At 42.3% G+C, this 19,996-nt stretch overlaps 1 protein-coding gene across 1 annotated transcript in view; it reads right to left on the bottom strand.

Annotated features, from left to right (window-relative positions):
- The window catches only part of BRINP2 (BMP/retinoic acid inducible neural specific 2), a 108,821-nt gene that overhangs the window by 19,272 nt on the left and 69,553 nt on the right, over positions 1 to 19,996 (bottom strand). Inside the window, exons 3-4 of the mRNA XM_045981943.1 lie at positions 3,017 to 3,207; positions 1,739 to 1,947 (exon numbers count right to left, since the gene is read on the bottom strand). Of these exons, the coding sequence (XP_045837899.1) occupies positions 1,739 to 1,947; positions 3,017 to 3,207 (400 nt within the window). The remainder of the gene's footprint in view (positions 1 to 1,738; positions 1,948 to 3,016; positions 3,208 to 19,996) is intronic.

Below are 19,996 nucleotides of genomic sequence, written 5' to 3'. Positions count from 1 at the left end.
CATGGTGCCTAAAATCAAGCTCCTGATTAGTTTCTTTCAGACTGGCACCTCCCCCAGCATTGTCCTTCTCAGTAAAAGAATCACTGTCATCTGGTTGCTCATGCCAAAAATCTTACTCTTGATTCCTTTCTTCTAATTTATTAGCTAATCCCAGAGTTTCTACCATCAAAATACATCCTGCCTATGCCAACTTCTCACCACCTCTAGCAGCCAGCTTTGTCTGAGCAGGCCACCGTTCTTTCCTCCCTTGACCATGGATGGCATCAGTCTCCACAGTCCCGCTTTCTCTTCTCTTCCCTAAGCAGTGATGCCCTCATGATCTTAACATCCTTTACTGATCTCTGTCTCAGGCAGTCTACCACCGGGCAGGGAGGGGGAGGTTAGGGGAAGAGAAAAAAGTGTTCTCTGTAGGCTCATCTCCCTCTTCACCCCTCTTCTGACTGCACTCCAGCTACCTGACACAGTGTTTCTGGACCACAACACGCCACTCCCACTTGGGGCAATCACACCTGCTCTCACTCAAGATACCCATGTGGCCCCCTCCCTCCATTCAGATCTCTGCTTAAACGGCATTTCTTTAAACAGGTCTTCCCGAAAGTGCCATGTCCCCATCACTCCCTTTCCTCTTCCCTGGATCCATTTCTTCGTATCATTGATCCCACCTAACATCATATATTAGAAGGTAAAGTTCATGAGGGCAGGGACTCTCTATGCTTTGTTCACTCTTAGGAGTCTCAGGAGCCAGAGCAGAGCACGACACATAACGGTGTTCAATAAATACCTACTGAATGAATAAATAAATGAACAAAATTTCCTTCCAATTTTGGGTGTGATAAAAGCAGCATTTAATACAAGACTGACCACCCTCGCTACCTTAACTTTATATTTAGAATAAATTAATCCAGCATTTTCAAGTATTGTCATTGGTCTTCCTTTCCCTAAAACAATATGAACTTTGCTAGAAATCTCCTAGCTGTAAGTAGATAAGATGGGATGACGGTTATGATTATTAATGTTATAGTAACCATTGATCATTTTCCAACATGCATGAGATCATATCACTCCTCCTCTCAGAATTCTCTGCTTGCTTTTTGCTACACTTTGACATGAAAATTCCCTATCATGGCCACGTAATCTGGTTCTAGTCTACTTCTGAACCGCATCTAGTGCCAGTGTCTTCCTGTTCACCTTACTGCAGTCACAGCGATCTTCTCTGTGTTCTAAGGCACCGGCCTGGTTCCTGCCCCAGGGCCTTAATTCCCACTGTCTGAATGCCCTTCCTTCAGATCACTCGCATGTCAGCCTCAAAGCCTAAACCCAAAGTGACCTCCCTGGACCAATCTGGCTAATATTAGCTGCTCCCTTCTCTCACCCCAGGAAATCTGTACCTTATGACTCTCTTTTCTTTGTATCTTTATCTAAAATTACTTTGCTTTTATACTTGTTTAATATCCTCATCCCTCACTGGAATGTAACCTCTGCAGAGTAAGGACCTTGTCTCTCCTTCACAACAGCCCACTGGCCAGAGACTGCCTCAGAGTAGAAGCTACATGTCTGTCTGCTGTACCGGGAAGACCTGGACCACCTTTCAGGGTTGGTTGTGCCTGTGTCAGGAAGCTGCTTTCCCACGTCCCTCAGTCAGGCCTGGCCAACCTGGAGCGGGCTAAGACTCCAGCTTCCCCTTTGGTTCCCCTCTGCCTGTCTGCCGTCCCTCCCCCAGCACTTTGCAGGCTGTTACCTTGATGGCCCCCGTGGCTATCTGGATATGGTGCAGCCGCCTCAGTGTGCTCTCTCTGTCGATGAAGTAGGAGGCTGCCAGCTGGTGCAGGGTCTCCAGGGACACGGCAGAACTGTTTCCACTGCCCCCAACGGCAGGAGCGCTTCCTGCTGTTTCTGGCTTGCGGCTCAGTTTTCGCTTGTCCACAAAAATGGTCAGGGACTCTTCTCCTGTGACAAACAACATGCGTTCATTGGTAAGGCCTCTGCTCCCTAACCCCCTACCAGTTAGAACATGAAACCCTTGGCCAGAAGAGTCAGAGCGCAGAAGGAGTCAGCTGCCCCTGCTGAAGAAGAGTTCTAGAACAGTCTCATCAGACAGTGCACAGGGTAGCGGGTGTCACTGCCCGAGGGGCCTTCCTCCCTTTCCCTCATTCTTTAACCATCCCATAGCTCATCCCCTTCCCTCCAGCTTATCCATTTAACATCCTTTATTGATCTCAGTCTCAGGCAATCTACCTCCATGGGGGAGATAAAATTTTCTCTCTCAAGTTGTTTATGAGAAGTCACCATGGATATTTCTGCTCCCTCAGAAAGGGCAAAAGCCTTGAAGTTCAACCTCCCTCCTCCCCATCAAACACTCAACACCTACCACATGCCGGCAGCTGGCCCGAACCCTTGGAGAGTTTCTTTTTGTCCATCAGACAGTGAGCTAAATGTTATAATAAATCCCGCTTTCTTCTTCCCAGGGCAGCGACAGCCCTGTCTCCTCAGAGCTTTTGAGGTGGCCACAGGTTACACCATAACCACTCCCAACCTCGTCCCCATCCAGCCCAGAACCACTGGAATTGGTTTGGCCAGTTACCAATCTTTAGAGAGGCCAGCAGGGGTCAGGGACTCAATGGACATTTACTTCTTTACCTATGGGTCCGACAACTATAGCCACAGTAAATGCTAGGATGCGGAGAAGCCTCTGGGTTAGAAGGCGCTGTCAAAAGAAAACTGGGAGCGCCCCCTGCTGGCAAGTGCTTAGTAGGAGCCTGTGAGTCCCCCCACCTCCTTACCCCACACCCCTTCCTCAAGGAGGATGCTTATAAGCAAATAGCAATGTTCTGGATGTCACGATTTGGATATCAAGAGATTATACTTTTCTCAAAGGCACCAGAAAGAAACTATTTCTCAGGCGATAACAGGCTGGGAAGAACAAAGCCCCAGGAAGACTCAAGCTCTACTCCATGGGTTTTAAAGCTATATTCAATGATCTGACAGCCAGTTAGCACAGGATCACCGTGCTGCTTACCTCCAAGGGTGGCAGAAAGTAAGAAATGAGTGCCGTACTTTTTAATCAGGTTTTCAGTGACCTGCTGTAGGTTGGGTCTCCTTCCAAGGAGGCGAATGTTCCGGATAAACTCTGGGGCGAGAGGCAATGGCAAACTGAAGAAGTCCCTCCTTTCTAGAGCCAAGTTGTTTACTTTCCAACGGGCAAACTCCCTGGAGAAAAAGCCAAGGGATAAAGAAAAGCTCCATGTATTTAAGAACAAGAAGCATAAAATCTGAAGTAGAGAATATTCTTTCTCCACTTCTACCACTGTCCCCTCCCCTCAGCACACGTCCCTCCACACAGAGGCACCTGGTGCCTGGAAGAGGCCTGCTGGCCTCCACTCAGGCCCCTGTTCCCAGGCTGTGGGAAAGACCGACCCATCTCGGCTGACTTCCACCACAGCCTACTCCCATCTGGCTGTGTCACCGGAGAGCAGCTCATCAGCTCATCCCTATGAAGGTAGTGGTGTAGCATAGTGTAGTATGCGGGGGGGGGGGGGGGGGGGGGGGGTTACACCAACAGTGAAAACATGAGAGCAGCGGTTTGCAGAGATGGGAACCAGTTCCAGTTGCCCCTCAGTGCAGGAGTCCCATGAGCTCCCCATTTGTAAAGTCAGGAGTTTGGTCTACAACAATAGTCCTCAAACTTTTTGGTCTCAGGGCCCCTTCACACTCAAAAAATGACTGTGTCTCCCATATTTATGTGGCTTATAGCCATTGATGATTACCACTTTAAAAACTCAAACTGAGAACATTTACATGTATCATTTTACTTAAAGATCACAGCAGTAAATCTACTACATATACTGTAAATAGCATATTTTTATTACAATAACCATATGTCCTGAAACAAAACCAGTTTAGCAAGAAGAATGGTATTACTTTGCATTTTTTGCAAGTCTCTAATATTTGGCTTAGCAGAAGAGAGCTGCATTCTCATATTTGCTTCTGCATTCAATCTGTTGTGATAATTGTGGATATTCTTCTTTGTGGCTATTTGTTGTTCACTCAACAAATGTCATTCCTTAAAGGTTAGTTACAGCCTGGAATCTGAAACCATTTCAGTGCACTTTTCATAACTCTGTTACATTAAAATCTGGTGTTCTACACTGTACTTTGAATGTGTCCTTTACCCTTCAGGATTTTGGAACATCATTCACTGGTCATCTAAAAAATATGGGATCACTGAACTATTCAGATCGTCCACATTTAGAACTTTTCATTATATAATATCAAAACACCATATTTGTTAACATCACCACAAATCTCATGAGTAAAGTTATTAAATATTGGAACTGCTACCAAGCTCATAATGACAAATATGAGTTTTTCAAAATTCTCATTTTCATTTGAAACTTAAATTTCATCATTGGCAACAAATAATATTGTTGTTTTCCTTGAAGAGGTAAACCTACTTCATTCCCCCCCCCCTTTTTTTTGAGAAAATGTTTGCCAGACACTAAAGTCTAAATAACAATAGTTTGTCTGATGGTTGTTCTTTCAAGAAAAATTCAGTTCCAATGAAAAAGCAGCTAGTTGAGCCCACAGTTCAATCACAAAAGCATTTTTTCCTTGAGACAATCATCGCTCTCCCATAGCCTCCAATGTGCTTTAGGTATATTTTCTCATTTCACCATACAAAATATTAAAAAGACATGCACTCAAGGGTCAAGAGCCAGTAAAATTAATAAACTTGACTGCTTCAAGGACATTTCTTATATGAATCTAACATGCATGTTTGCGTGCATGTGTGTGTGTGTGTGTGTGTGTGTGTTTAGGTGCAAGTATGTAATGATAAAAAAAATACATGACTGGGGCACCTGGGTGGCTCAGTGGGTTAAGCCTCTGCCTTCAGCTCAGGTCATGATCTCGGGGTTCTGGGATCAAGCCCCGCATGGGGCTCTCTGCTCAGCAGGGAGTCTGCTTCCCCCTCTCTCTCTGCCTGCTTCTCTGCCTGCTTGTGATCTCTCTCTCTGTCAAATAAACAAATAAAACATTTTTAAAAAAAACACATGACTACTGGTGTCCTTTGGTGAGACTACCTTTATTCAAATTAAGATGATTTGTTTTCACAACATTAGCAGATATCAACATGGACATCCTGAAAAGACCTAAGAGGACCCACCTTCTGAGAAGCCCTATTATACAAGATGCTGAAATTCCTTTCTAATCCCATCTACACCTTTAATCTTCTTGCTTTGCTCCTCACTGAAATGTCTGTATTTTAAAGGGGACACATTTCCAAGAAGAATCTGTCTTGGGATGAAGTTTAAAGGATCCCATCCATTAGTAAGAAAGGACTCTTCCATGGCCTTTCACATTCTACTCCCAAGGACCAGCTCCACTGCATTAGGGAACAACAAAATGCAAAGTCTTATCAACCGTCTTACCCATCCCAACTCTGCTCTTCATGACAGTGTTAAAGCTTGGTCTTTCTCCCCAAATCCATGGACTACAAATTATAGGGCTGCATAAAAATAAAAGAATTCCAAAATAAGTGAATAGAAGTCCATGCCCAATTTAAGGCTATAGAATTCTCTCATCTAACTCTAGGGATTACGACAGAGAGGAGGGGCATGTGCCAAATATTACCAGGGAAACAAAAGAAAAGACGACTAATAATTCAGGGTTCCAACAAAGTCTTTTAAGATTCCCATTGTGTGACTTTGTTTATCTAAGCAAGCAAGTTCATAATAATACACTATCATTTATTTCCATCGTACAGGAAATGTCAAACTTTAAAGTACAGGGTATTTGTCGAACTGTTTTCTATCCCAAATCCCACTGCAGCATACAGAACAATTGCTTGATCTCACATCTAAATTGGCCAAATGGAGAATCAAAAGACATAGGGTGGCTTAATAGATTTTTTTTTAAAGACCCAACTACATGCTGCTTACAAGAGACTCACTTTAGCATTAAGGACACCTATACTGAAAGTGAAGGGATGGAAAAAGATATTCCACATAAATGGAAACCCAAAGAAACCTAGGGTAGATATATCAGTTAAAGTAGACTTTAAGTCAGACTATAGCAGGAGAGAAAGAAGGGCATTCTATAATGACAAAGGGATCAATTCACCAAGAAGATACAACATCTATAAATAATGTACCAAGGTGGGAGCACCTAAGCATATCAAGCAAATATTAACAGCTGTGAAAGGAGAAATAAACAGCAGTTCAACAATAGGAGGAGACTTCAATACCTCACTTTGAACAAGGGTGAGTCCATTCAGACAAGATCAACAAGGGAACATGGGCTTTAAATGACATATTAGACCAGGGGGACATAACAGATATTTGCAGAACATTCCATTCAACAACCCCAGAAAACACATTCCTCTCTAGCACACATGGAACATTTTTTGGGGTAGATCACATGTTAGGTCAGAAAACAAATTTTATAAATTTAAGAAGACTTAAATCATATCATGCATCATTTTCAACCACAATTGTATGAAATTAGAAAATACGAGAAGTAAAGTAGAAAATTCACAAATACATGGAGATTAAACAACATGCTCCTGAACAACCAATAAGTCAAAGGAGAAATCAAAAACTATCTTGAGACAAATGGAAATGGAAATACAAATATCATGCAGCAAAAGTAGTTCTAAGCAGGATGTTTATAAAAATAAATGCCTACACGAAGAAAAAATGAAGTTCTTAAATAACCTAATTCATACCTCAAGGAACTAGAAAAAGAACAATGAATTAAGTCCAAAGTTAGTAGAAAGAAGAAGAAAACAAAGATCAGAGTGGAAATGAATAGCATAGAGACTAAAACGATGACAGAAGAGATCAATGAAAATAAAGTTGGTTTTTGGAAAAGATTTTTAAAATAGACAAATCAGCAGTGCCTGGGTGGCTCAGTGGTTTAAGCCGCTGCCTTCAGCTCAGGTCATGATCTCAGGGTCCTGGGATCGAGTCCTGCATCGGGCTCTCTGCTCGGCAGTGAGCCTGCTTCCCTCTCACTCTCTCTGCCTGCCTTTCTGCCTACTTGTGATCTCTCTCTGTCAAATAAATAAATAAAATCTTTAAAAAAAATAAAATAAAATAGACAAATCATTAACAAGACTAACCAAGAAAAAAGGAAGGAAACTCAAGTAAATAAAATTGGTAATGAAAGAGGAGACATTACAGCTGATAACCACCCAAATACAAAGCATCACAAGAGACTACAATGAACAATTACTGACCAAATAATTGGACAAACTATGAGAAATGGATAAATTCCTAGAAACATAACCTACCAAGAGTGAATCATGAATAAGCAGAAAATCTGAACAGACCAATTACTAGGAAAAAGATTGAGTCAGTAATAAAAACCTCCTAACAAACAGAAGTCCAGGATCAGCTAGCTTTCACTGGTGAATTCTACCAGACATTTAAAGAATTCTTACCAATGTTTTCCAAACTCTTCCAAAAAATAGAAGAGGAGGGGAAACTTCCAAGGCCAGCATTACTCTGATACCAAAACCAGACAAAGACACTACAAGACAAGTAAATTATAGGCCAGTATCCCTGATAAATACACACGCAAAAATCCCCAACAAAATATTAGTAAACTGAATTTGACATTACACAGAGAATTATACAGCATAATCAAGTTGGACTTATTCCAAGAATTAAAGGATGGTTCAACATTTGCAAATCAATCTATGTGCTACGCCACACTAATAAAACTAAGTATAAAAACACATGATCATCTCGACGGATGCAGGAAAAGCAATTGAGAAAATTCAACATCATTTGTGATAAAAACTCTCAATAAAAAATATATAGAGGGTACATACCTCAACATAATACATATCCTATATGACAAGCCCACAGCTAACATCATATTCAATCGTAAAAAGCTGAAAGCTTTTTCTCTAAGATCGGAATAAAACAAGGAGGTCCACTCCTGCCAATTTTATTCAACATAGTACTGGCAGTCCTAGCCAGAGCGATTAGACAAGAAAAAGAATTTAAAAACATCCAACTCGGGGCACCTGGGTGGCTCAGGGTGTTAGGCCTCTGCCTTCAGCTCAGGTCATGATCTTGGTGTACTGGGATCGAGACCCGCATAAGGCTCTGCTCAGCAGGGAGCCTGCTTCCCTCCCCCACCCCATCCCCGCCTGCCTCTCTGCCTACTTGTGATCTCTGTCAAATGACTAAATAAAATAAAATTTAAAAAATCCAACTCAGGAAGAAAGAAGTAAAATCATCAATTTGCAGATGATATGGTATTATATATAGAAAACCCTAAAGACTCCACAAAAAAAAAAAAAAAAACCTGTTAGAATAAACGAATCCAGCAAAGTTGTAAGATACAAAATCAATATACAAAAGTTAGTTACATTTCTATAGAGTAATAACAAAAAAAAACCACTAGAAATTAAGGAAATAATCCCATTTAAAATAGCAATAAAAAGAATAAAATACCAAGGAATAAATTTAACCAAGAGTGTGAACGTTCTGTACACTGAAAACTATATATTGGTGAAAGAAATTAAAGAAGACATAAATAAATGGAAAAATAGTCTATGCTTGTGGATTGGAAGAATCAATATTGTTAAAATGTCCATACTATCCAAAGCAATCTACAGATTCATTATGATCCCTATAAAATTTCCAATGGCATTTTCCATAAAATAGAAAAAAAAATTAAAAAATGTGTATGGAATCACAAAAGAGCCCAAATAGTCAAAGCAATCTTGAGAAGAAAAGAACAAAGCTAGGAAGTCATCACACTTCCTAATTTCGAACTACATAACAAAGCTATAGTAATCAAAACGTGGTATTGGCATTAAAAACACACTGACATCTATGCTAAGTGAAATAAATCAGAGAAATACAAATACCATATATTTCACTCATATTCAGAATTTCAGAAACAAAACAGATAAATGAGAAGGGAAGGAAAAATGAGATGAAAACAGAGGGAGACAAATCATAAGAGACTCTTTGAAGGAAACACAGGGTTGCTGGAGGGGAGGTGGGTGGGGGGATGGGGTAACCGGATGATGGATATTAAGGAGGGCACATGATGGAATGAGCACTGGCTATCATATGCAACTGATGAATCACTAAATTGAACTGTGAAACTAAAAAAAAACAAAAACAAAACCATAAGACACACTGATAGTGGAACAAAACAACCCAGAAACAAACACACATATATGGTCAATTCATTTGTGACAAAAGAGCCAAAAATAGACAACGGGGAAAGGAGAGTCTCTTCAATAAATGGTAACGGCAAAACTGAAGAACCACATGCAAAATAATTAAACTGGACCCTTATTTTCCACCATACACAAAGATAAACTCAAAACAAATTAAAGACATAAACTTAAGACTTGGAAGAAAAACTCTTGGAAGAAAGCATAGGCAGTAAGCTCCTTGGCATGGGTCTTGGTGATGGTATTTTCAATCTGACACCAAACGCAGCCTCCCTGATTTGCAGTAGGCCATATTCATCAACTAATAAAAAATATAAAGAATTTCTATCCTATCATTTAGATTGCTAGAAGAAATAAAATCAGGTCTTCTTCCATTTTTTCATAATTTCTTACAGTGGCCAAAACCGCTCACCGAAAAGAAAGATCACCTTATCATAGAGGTGATTCCTGATATAATTAACTTTAATAAATAAAAAATGATGTGCTCAGTCCCTTCATTCAGGACTGCCAAACAGTACCTCCTACAAGCTTTCCTTAACCATCCCATCCAAAAGAACACCCTCTCTCTCTCTGTCTGTGTCTCTATGCTCTGCTTTAATTATCTTTTTTAGCACTTATCACTACCCAACATAATACATTTTTTAATTATCTTCCTTTCCCCGTAAAACAAAAACTCAATGAGGGCAAGATTGATTCTTTTGGTCTTACTCAACAGCAATAGAACAATGCCAGAAGTTCTAACTTATCATACTGTTAGTAATATACATTTGTTAAATGATTGGGAGATTCTCTCATTCATTTTATTTAAAATAAATTCACTTGTTTTATGTCATCACTCTCCTAATCCTTTAACTGTTTGGAAATTATTGATGACTAGATAAGAAAATGCTACAGCATGGGAGTAGAAGTGACTACCAATTAGTGATTGATCTGAAATGAAAGTAAAGTACCCTAAATGTGTATGCGTATCAATGAGAAAATTCGATTTGACTTATAAAAATGTAATTTACAGGCATGGTTTTGTGCACTGTTTATACATAAATCAGGCACAGATGGCATTTTTTTATGCTTTGGTAAACTGAGTCAGGGCCCTCTTCCATTGTCTTCAGCAGACATGGATACCTTCCAAACCCTGAGGCACATTCTGAACCCACAGTCCACACGCTGAAGTCCAGTGAGTACAGAGCCCCCATTCAGACTCTGCTCTGCTTTACGCCCAGTGTTAATGATCAGCAGCCCCAACCCCTCCAATGGGTCTAACAACTTCTGCCACACTCGTAATGTTCAAGGTCACCAAAAGAAGCAACAATTTTAGAGTCATGCACTTTTCCTTAATCCTCCTTTCTTTTTGTCCAACATCAGACTTGGAAAACCATATATTTTATCCAAACCAAGAAGAGTTTTGAGCATCTATTATTTAAATGAATGAGGCTGTGGAAGCTTAGAAAGCTAAGTAATTTACCTGATTTCGCAAAACTACCAAGAGGGAAATTTTGGCTGTTCGAATTAGAAGGGACAGTTTAGTACTATCCGCCAATATTTTTCCACGTGATCACGTACACTGAAAATTCTCCATGTGATACACTGGGATCAGAACTGAGGAGACCAAGCACAGGAAGTCCTGCTACCCCAGACTTTGCCCGGTCGCCCCAGGGGCTAAATGGATCAATATATGGACAAAACTGTCCAAACCCACATCCGTCCTTAGCCATTCACAGTGCTGGCAGGGGCCAGCAGGCGCACCAACTGAGAAGGTCTGTTCACTCCTCTTATGTTATGAGAAAAACCATGAAACAGAGAGAGAAGTGGTTTGCTTATAACAATATACCCAACTGGTACCAGGATCAGAACAGAAAGCTAGAGTCCCGCCCCTGCCCCGGTGCTGTGATGACAGCAACGGGGAGACCCAGAGAAGTTAGGAAAGTCATTTGCCTGAAGTTACACAGTAAGTGGTGGAGCGGAGATTAAAACCCACGTCAGTATCATTCTGCTGTTTTGAGAACACGGTTTTTCCCTGTGGAGATTAAGTGTATTTTATGGTATTCTAATTATTTTTTTATTTTATTTTTTTTTTTTGGTTAATTTTTTTTTAATTATTTATTTTTATTTGTTTATTTACAGCATAACAGTGTTCATTGTTTTGGCATCACACCCAGTGCTCCATGCAGTACGTGCCCTCCTCATTACCCACCACCTGGTCCCTCAACCTCCCAACCCCCCCAACCCCCGCCGCCCCTTCATAACCCTCTAGTTGTTTTTCAGAGTCCATAGTCTCTCATGGTTTAATTGTATTTGAGGTGCCTTTTTTAAAAATATATTTATTTATTTATTTATTTGACAGACAGCGATCGCAAGTAGGCAGAGAGGCAGAGAGAGAAGGAAGGGAAGCAGGCTCCTGGCTGAGCAGAGAGCCCGATGTGGGGCTCGATCCCAGGACCCCGGGATCATGACCTGAGCCGAAGGCAGAGGCTTTAACCCACTGAGCCACCCAGGCGCCCCTATGGTATTCTAATTACTTTTAAAAGTTGACTATCTTTTAACAAAAATATCTCATTACCTGGAACATTTCATTCCTTTAGTTATCTATATACACATGAGTTTACCATATATCCCAAACACAGTGCAACATACACACTGAAACAAAATCTTTTTGGATTTAAGGTGGTTTTATTTTACTTTATTTTTTTAAGGTGGTTTTAATACACCCATTTGCAGAAGGAGAAATCGAGACCTAGTTAAAAATCAAGTCCATACATAGGGTATCATGGGAGAAATCAAAGATAAAGGCCTGATTTCAGCTCCTATGGCTGCTCAGGAAATCATAACACAGAATAACAGATGACTCAGAAAAATGAATGACACTGTCTTAGGAAGCATTTTATGAGCAAATAATAAAAAATAATGGTTTACATTTAATGAATTCTTAGTATGTGCCAGGCATCCCAAGCATCTAACAAGTATTAACCAATACGATATCCAAAACACCCCCATAAGGGGGATAAGATCATTATCTTCATTTTACAGATAAGGAAACTGAGGCACAGGTAAGCTAATTTGCCCAATGGGTAACACCCAGTCGGTGGTAGAGTCAGGATTTAAACACAGGACGTGTGGTTTCAGAGTCTACAGTGTTTACCACCATGCTGCCTACCTACCCTGTGAATCTCAAAAGGATAATCACGATTCTGTGAGTGGAAGAGAGTGTGTGTATGTGAGTGAGAGAGAGAGAGAGAGAGGCAGAGAGAATTTCACTGGAGAAAGAACAGATATGTAAGGATGGAAACTATATCTGAACACCCCCCCCCAAAAAGCCACTTCTGTGAACTGTACTGGGGTGTCCACCGAGAATCCGGCCTAGGCCTTGGCTGCCGGCAGAACGGCTCAGGCTCTGGGGATGCCCAGTGGTTTTCTCTCCTACTTCACTAAGTTTCTTCCCTGCCCTTTGGGGCCCTTCATTGAATCAAAATAATGGGGAAAACATCTGTGAAAGGAGTTTGAGCCAGATAGTAGTAAAAATGTACTTACAGAACTTATTAACCTGGTTCCTTCCAGCATCTAAAAGCCTCAGAAGGCAGGACTGGAAGGCAGCCTGAGTTATTCAGAGAATAAATGTTCATTTCCGAGTTCTCCTTTAGCAGGGTTTTTTTTTTCCAGTAATAAAATAATCAAGGCTCTTTCTTTTTCCTAGGAAAAGGATGTTTTCTATATATCAATTATATTAACACACACTACTTCAATTAAGCCATCATCTTTGTTTCAATTAAGACATCAAGTAAATCTCCATTTCAATTTAGCCATTTCTCTTAAAATCTTCTCCCACTGTGTTTGTTACGCAGTAAGCAATGGAGAGAGAGCAAACATCTCACACGGGAGTAAAGCCCCCGTGCAAAGTGCCTTTAGAACAGCAGAGACCACGACAGGGCTCACAGGCTAAGCCAGAGGGTGACCAGAAACTCTCCAACGTGTAGTCTCCCTGCAAGGGCTTCCCAGCCGCACATCAGGAAGCTACTGTAACCAGCAGAAGTTTACTCCATTTCCCGTCTTACTTTAGATTCGCCTAGCGTGAATAACACACACTTCTGCCAAAGGGTTGCCATACACATACAACCACTGATAACAACCAAAACAAAATTTAGGAAAGGTATGATCCAGACAATACCGGCATGCTATGGCAGCTGTCCACACCAACACAGAGAACACGGCGGCCGTGACCCAGAATCTCTCTCTACATTCTGAAATGATCAGTTATCTTTGTCCCAAACTGCTTAATGCTCGTGGTCCAGATTGCCAACCAAGGATCTTCTGGTTGCACATGAATTTAGGGGTTTTCCCAGAAACCAAGAGCCGGTAGCAGGAGAGCTGAACCACAGCCAAGCTTGAAGCAGGAGGGTCTCTAATGCCGCTCCTCGCTTGAAAGATGGAAACAAAGAATGCCTCCAAGTCACAGCTACTACCTCTCATGTCGCCAACCATGCGGCAGCACCGTGTTCCTCCAAGTGATAAGAGGTCAGCAAGAACTCTGCCAGCAAGCGCGCCCCCCTGCCAGGCCCCACGCTCCTGGCGATGAAAGACTCGGAAAGAGCACAGCTGGGGTCCTCCACCCCGGGCCTGTTTCCAGCAACTCAGCGCTTAAGCACCACTTTGCTGACTTGTAAACTGAGAACATTGATCCAGCCCCCATGAAGACACATTACCTACGAAAACTCCCTCCCTGGGAAGTCTCAAGGGAGAGAGAGCATTCTAGAAAGAAGCCTACGGTTTCAAAACAAAACCAAAAACTATACCTCAAGGAGGCTGAAATCTGGTAACAATGAATACCGCAGCCCACAATAAAGGCGCTTGTGCCGAGACCTTGGGCTAAGAGCTGGGTTCATTGTTACCTGTTTTCCAGCAGACCTAGCTTTCCATTTCTGTGTGGGATGCACGTTCATTTCCAAGGCCACCGATACGGCTGTCATTAGGAAAGTCACATTTCCTGTATCCTGAGTAGGCAGCCCTACCCAGCCCCTCTGCCGGGACACCCCCTGCGGGCTTGGCATCACACCATGCCAGTGTCAGGGTGTCCCCGAGTGCTAGGAGCCCATCTGTTCCTCCTGAGTTAGACCCCAAGCTGGCTTTACTGGGGAAAAATCAATACCGTTTCCAGCAGAGCCGACCAATCATCCCATGCTCACTGAGGCGGCAGTTCTCAGAATAGGTTTGGGGACTCCCAGAGAAGCTGTGGAGAAGTCCTACAACAGCTGTGGAGCCCAGGATGCCCACATCCAAGCACCGCTTTGCAAACAATGGCAGAAAGAGTAGGCTGTCTTGATAGGAAATGCTGCCCTTCTCCCCTCTTTGCCTCTCCTGATAGACTTCCAACAGCCCCTTCTGGGGAGTACCCTCCTCCAACCTGAAGTTTTCAAAGGGACTGCCATGCTGAAAGGTTATTGTTCTCCAAAAGGTTGTTTAGGGTACAGATCATACTTGTAAGAAAAAAAAAATATATGTATGACTGGTTTTCCTTGAAAAATGAAGGAAGACACAGGACAGGTCATTGACTAAAATACTGAAGAACTCAGGAGCAAAAAAAGATGAATTGGCCTTAGCCAAAGACACAAATAGTTTTCTCATCATTCTTCTTGTAACTTTACTTTTTATGTAAACTGTCAACCAAAGACCGTGGGAAAATTTCTCACATACCAACCAGTTCTGGATAAACGCAAACATCTTTGTTCTCAGAGCTCACGTTTCTCTCAGAGAGCTGCCTTTCCCCAGCTAGCTTGAGACTTGCCACTTTCACACAGGAATCTCAGTAAACACGACTGATTTTCCTGAAGAGCCCCAGACACAAAGAAATCTTCTTTTTCTTCATCCTTCTGCCAATATACCTCTTCTCAGGGGCCGCTGCTCCCACCACAGAACTCAGTCCACCACAGCGTTATTTACCTCAGTGAGTCAGCTCAGATAGTTCCACATTGGTTAGCTGGACATTTAGGGGCTGAGGGATATATCATGTTTTGGCTCCAGTACAGAAGGCTGTATTTCTAGACACATCACATCATCAGGAGATTTCTATCTCAACAACAGATTACTGTAATGTACTTAGCTATTAGAGCCTTTACTGCCATAATGAATAAGACATGATTAATCTGAGCTATAAAAAGAAATTATAATAAAACCATAATCTCTTACATTGGTGGAGAGCCTTCCTTTCATTTTTTTACCAAAAAAATTCATACACAATTTTCACACCAGCTCAACTATTTTACCTATACAAGAAAAAAACCTTGGAAAAGAGGAAGTAGAAATCTCATTACTCTTCACCTTTTGTAGGTTAAAAAGGAAGAGACAGAGAAACTGAAGGAAAAAAAAGGGGGGGGGGGACCCATCTCATCTCATGAGTGGTAGAATTTGACAAGAACCTGAACCATGCTATGAATGATTTTCTGCCCATGTCTATGACCCATGCTCAAGTTCAGGGACCTCTGCATACCTCTGTCCTACTTCCCAGGAAATTCTTTGGCCTTGTAGACCAAGGAGTAATTCCAAGGCAGGAAGGCTTCAATCCCGGAGCCCTTTGGTTACATAGAATCTCGGTCCCTGCAACTCGAGGAGGAGCAAGGGCAGAGGTGAGGCGGGCCCTCCCCCAGAGCCGCCGTGTCGCGTTCTTCCCTCTCTCTGGTAGAATCCAAGAAGCCTAGCGTGTAGGTAATTTCGCAGCCTGCTGTGTTCTCAAACAACGGCCCGTAAACAATGATTGGCCAATTTCATTCTAATCTTCCCAATTTTACTCTAATTAAAATCAAGCTGTAGCTTTCAAACAGTTTAATTAAGGCTGATTGGGAGAAATGGGGAGGGGAGACTCAAGCTTCAAGGAGGAGGACGAGGTCACTGTGTGGCAAGTCTCCCATGGGGGCTCCGGGGCTCGGAGAGGACACGGAAGGCAGCGTGCTTGTAGAACCAGGTGAAGTACGACACACTCCTTGGAAGGAGGGGCCGGGGAATCTCTGAGACCAGGAGGAACGGAAGAGGGAGCTAAGATCTGTGTTTCCTCAGGCACGGAAACCTCTGCTCTGCCCTGACCTCCCAACCTGCTCCCCACAGCTCATCTGTTCAACTGTGGAGAAAATGGCTCCACGTACCACTCTGGGCCTCCCCGTTGTGCTTGCTCAGCAAGCGAGCAGCCCGTGCTGTGCTTCTCCACAGTACACGTCCATGGGCTTCCTGTCAGTTACTTCACTCTGAGAATTCCCTCTGACTGGCAGTTCCTCCCATTATTCGACAAGTTCATTCCTTTGCAATGAGATCGCCTTTCTGGAATTTGGGTGCATTTGTTTTTTATATGAGCCACTCTTAATTGGACTAAATATTTTTTTGTTCCTTCAATCGTTTCTAGATTCCTAGGCCCTTCTGCTAAACCTTCTCTGCCTTCAACCCAGCTTGTTAATGTGTTCCTTTTTAAAGATGGCAACCAAAATTAAACACAATTCAGTAGCTGAGCTCTGAGCCATGGAGAGTACAGGATACAATTTCTGAACACATCATTATCATCAGCATTGTAACTATCCTCATTGTGTCTCTACTGAGCCCCTGTGTTACCAGGCAAGGTCCTGGGTGCTTTCCATATTTTTTTCATCATCGCCACAATCTTGTAAATGTCAGTGTGGTAGATCAAGTCCTCATTCTCGCTTGGATCAGAAAGAATGCCTTTTGATATGGGACTTGACGGTATCAGTCACTCATACGGACGGACCTCAATCCCTCCCCAGCGATATTGGGCTTGGCTCTCTGACTTCATTCTGGACAAATGAAGACAGACACAAGGAACAGCGTACCAATTCTGGGTCCAAAGAGGCATTGCATATTTTCACTCTTCTTCCTGCTAGCCTGCCCTGGCCGGGAGAATTGCTTTCTCCACCTTCCCACCGGTACTTCTCTTTCAGCCTGAGACCCAAGATAAACGTCATTGGAGAAAACACCAAATGGCCTCCTTGCACACCTGTAGCCTGAAGCACTTGAACTCAGCCAATCTACAGATGCATGACTGAGAAAGGTTATTATAGTTTTAAAAGGAGTTTGGGGGTTATTTTTATGTCCATAATTATGGCAACAGTTAATTGATACACACAAGTTCAGTCCTATTTTACAGCGGAGCTAGCTGAGGCGCAGATAAGCATCTTAGTCAAGGACACAGAGCTTACCAAAACTGAAGATAGTTTATGATCTTTCATATATATATGAAATATATTTCCTTTATTAACACACCTGAATATTGCATTCCTTTTGTTTTAGTATTTACATAGTAAATTTACTTAAATCCTTTCCCTTGTTTTATTAAAGTATAGTTGATACATTAGCATTCTTTTTGTTTGAAGACAAAAATATTCTTGGCTAACCGTAATCTCATAGTCAACCAGACTCCCACCCCTCTTCCATTTTTTCCAACCCTAGCTTTTTGTTTTTATTTTAATTGCTGAACCAGGCCATCTATATCCTGTATTGGTGAAATTGGCATTTTGAACTTAAATCTGGGGCTTTGGACTTCACCACCTTCTTGCATTCCATCCCTCTTGGCGGAGACTTGGGAAGTGTTCTTTAAGCAATTTCTACCTTCCCCTTGGGGTCACAGATACACAAATTTCCCCAGCTTCCTCCACATTTAAATGCAGTCACATGAGTGAGTTCTGGCCAGCAGGAGGTGAACCCTGCCCCAGCCCAGGAGACTTCCCATGAAATCTTTCATGCTCTTTCCTTGTCCACCAGGACCCAGAGGAGGATGCCGAGGCCCTGCATGATGACAGAGTGTGACTAGATGGACGGAGTCCTGGTCTTGAATCATTTCATGAAGCAATCTCCTTCTAACTAGCTCATAAATTGCACCAGACATGAGCAATAAGCAAATAATTAAATAAACTTGTACTAAGTCACTGAGATCTGGGGACTGTTTGTTCCAGCAGTTAGCTCACTCTAATACCTCGATCGTGTCAATCTCCTATTCCAGCCTGGCAAAAAAAAATCTTCACTCTTTATTTTATTGCCTATCTTGATAGGGGCTCTTTCAATTACCTGATTTTATTGTCTATGTAGTCAAGCATCCATGCTCCCATTTCTCCTCAGCTCAGTAACATTCCCATATGGGGTCTCTTTTTCTTGCCTTCTGAGTCAAGATGGAGATGGTGTTAGTTTTGAGCCCTTGGTTTTTATGCTGTAGAATCGTAGTGTGCGAGTCCTGCTCTAAGGGAAAAGCACCTGTCATTGTGAAGGATTTACTTTGAGCTATCTATAACTATAAAATCAATGAATAGATTAACTCGGGCTATAGTTAGGGAGAGCGGAATGTGGATTTTAAGTGATAAATTTGATTAATGTCTGGAGATTGCAGGAGAAAGAATTTGATAGAGTAGGACTGCTCCTGCTTTCTTTCCTCTTTCTCAATTAAACTCTCTGCATTTTCTCTTCTTCCCTCTTCCCAAGATTTCCCCCTCTACTGTGTTCCATAGTTATTCCTGAGACCCCCTCATAAGAATAATGCACTTATCTTGAAATAAACCAAATTGGGATTTTAGTGATTGCCAAAGAGTCCCCATAAAGAAAGCCCTATTATCCTACCCATTTTACTGATGAGAAAACTGAAACTCAGCTGCCAAATAACTTGTTCACGTTCCCACAGCTAGAAGTAGCAGAACTTCACAGTAAACCTTCACAGTAAGATTCTAGAGGCTGGAGCCTCAACCACTTGTTTTCTCCTTCCATCTAATTCAGTCCCAGAACATCCTACTCGTATGGAGGGGTTTCATTCTCTTATTATAGCCTTAACGTGTGGCAGACCAAGTACTGGGAACTGGAGATAAAAAGATGAAATAAAACATGTTCTTTGCTTAAAGGAGGTCAGAGTAAGTAAATAAATACACAAAGTAAGTTCTGTAGAAGAAATATGAACATATTGATGGGGAACCATACATAGAAAGAACCAAGTCTTCAGAGAGTGGATATTTAAGTGGGTTGAAAGGTGAGTAGGAGCTTGGTGGGCAGAGAAAATGGGAGAAGCCATGCAGGACATGGGAAAGGGACATGGAAAGACACATGGGACCTAATCTGGGTGAATCTGGAGACGTTTAGGGAGACTGGAACCAAAGGTAGCAGGAAGAAATGTACATTCATGCCAAGAAAATGCATTCAGGTTTTTTTTTAAAGATTTTATTTATTTATTTGACAGAGAGAGAGATCACAAGTAGGCAGAGAGGCAGGCAGAGAGAGAGGAGGAAGCAGGCTCCCCGCGGAGCAGAGAGCCCAATGCGGGGCTCAATCCCAGTACCCTGAGATCATGACCTGAGCCGAAGGCAGCGGCTTAATCCACTGAGCCACCCAGGCGCCCCTGCATTCAGGTTTTATCCTTTGGGCACAGCGGGACCCGAGGAGGACCTCAGGCAGGTTGGACTGGAGAAGAGAGAAAAGAACGATGGTAAACAGTGAAGCCAGGGGATGAGAGCAGAGGCTATCTTTGAAAGACTGCTCTGAGATGGAAGCCACAACTCAAATGGGGGGAGAGGCTGGGGAAGAGGCAGGAGTTAGTGGTCTGGTAACTGTACCATTCCCAGTCCGGGAAGCACAGCAAAGAGTACAGGAGACCTAAGTGCAGCAGGAAACAAAATGCACACAGTTCCGGCTATGATTTTACCACAGAAATGAAATCTAAGTGGCCAAAATCAAATCAAATGGGAGGTGGATCCAGTGCCCAGAAAAGCTGAAGGAAAGATTGGGAATTTTTCCTCCTACTTTTAACTTGACTGAAAAACCTGTATTCAGGGGTGCCTA

Source organism: Meles meles, chromosome 17 (assembly GCF_922984935.1).
Source record: "Meles meles chromosome 17, mMelMel3.1 paternal haplotype, whole genome shotgun sequence".
NCBI lineage: Eukaryota > Metazoa > Chordata > Mammalia > Carnivora > Mustelidae > Meles > Meles meles.
The sequence above is the reverse complement of the archived record's forward strand: the minus strand, read 5'-3'. Positions and strand labels throughout refer to the sequence as shown.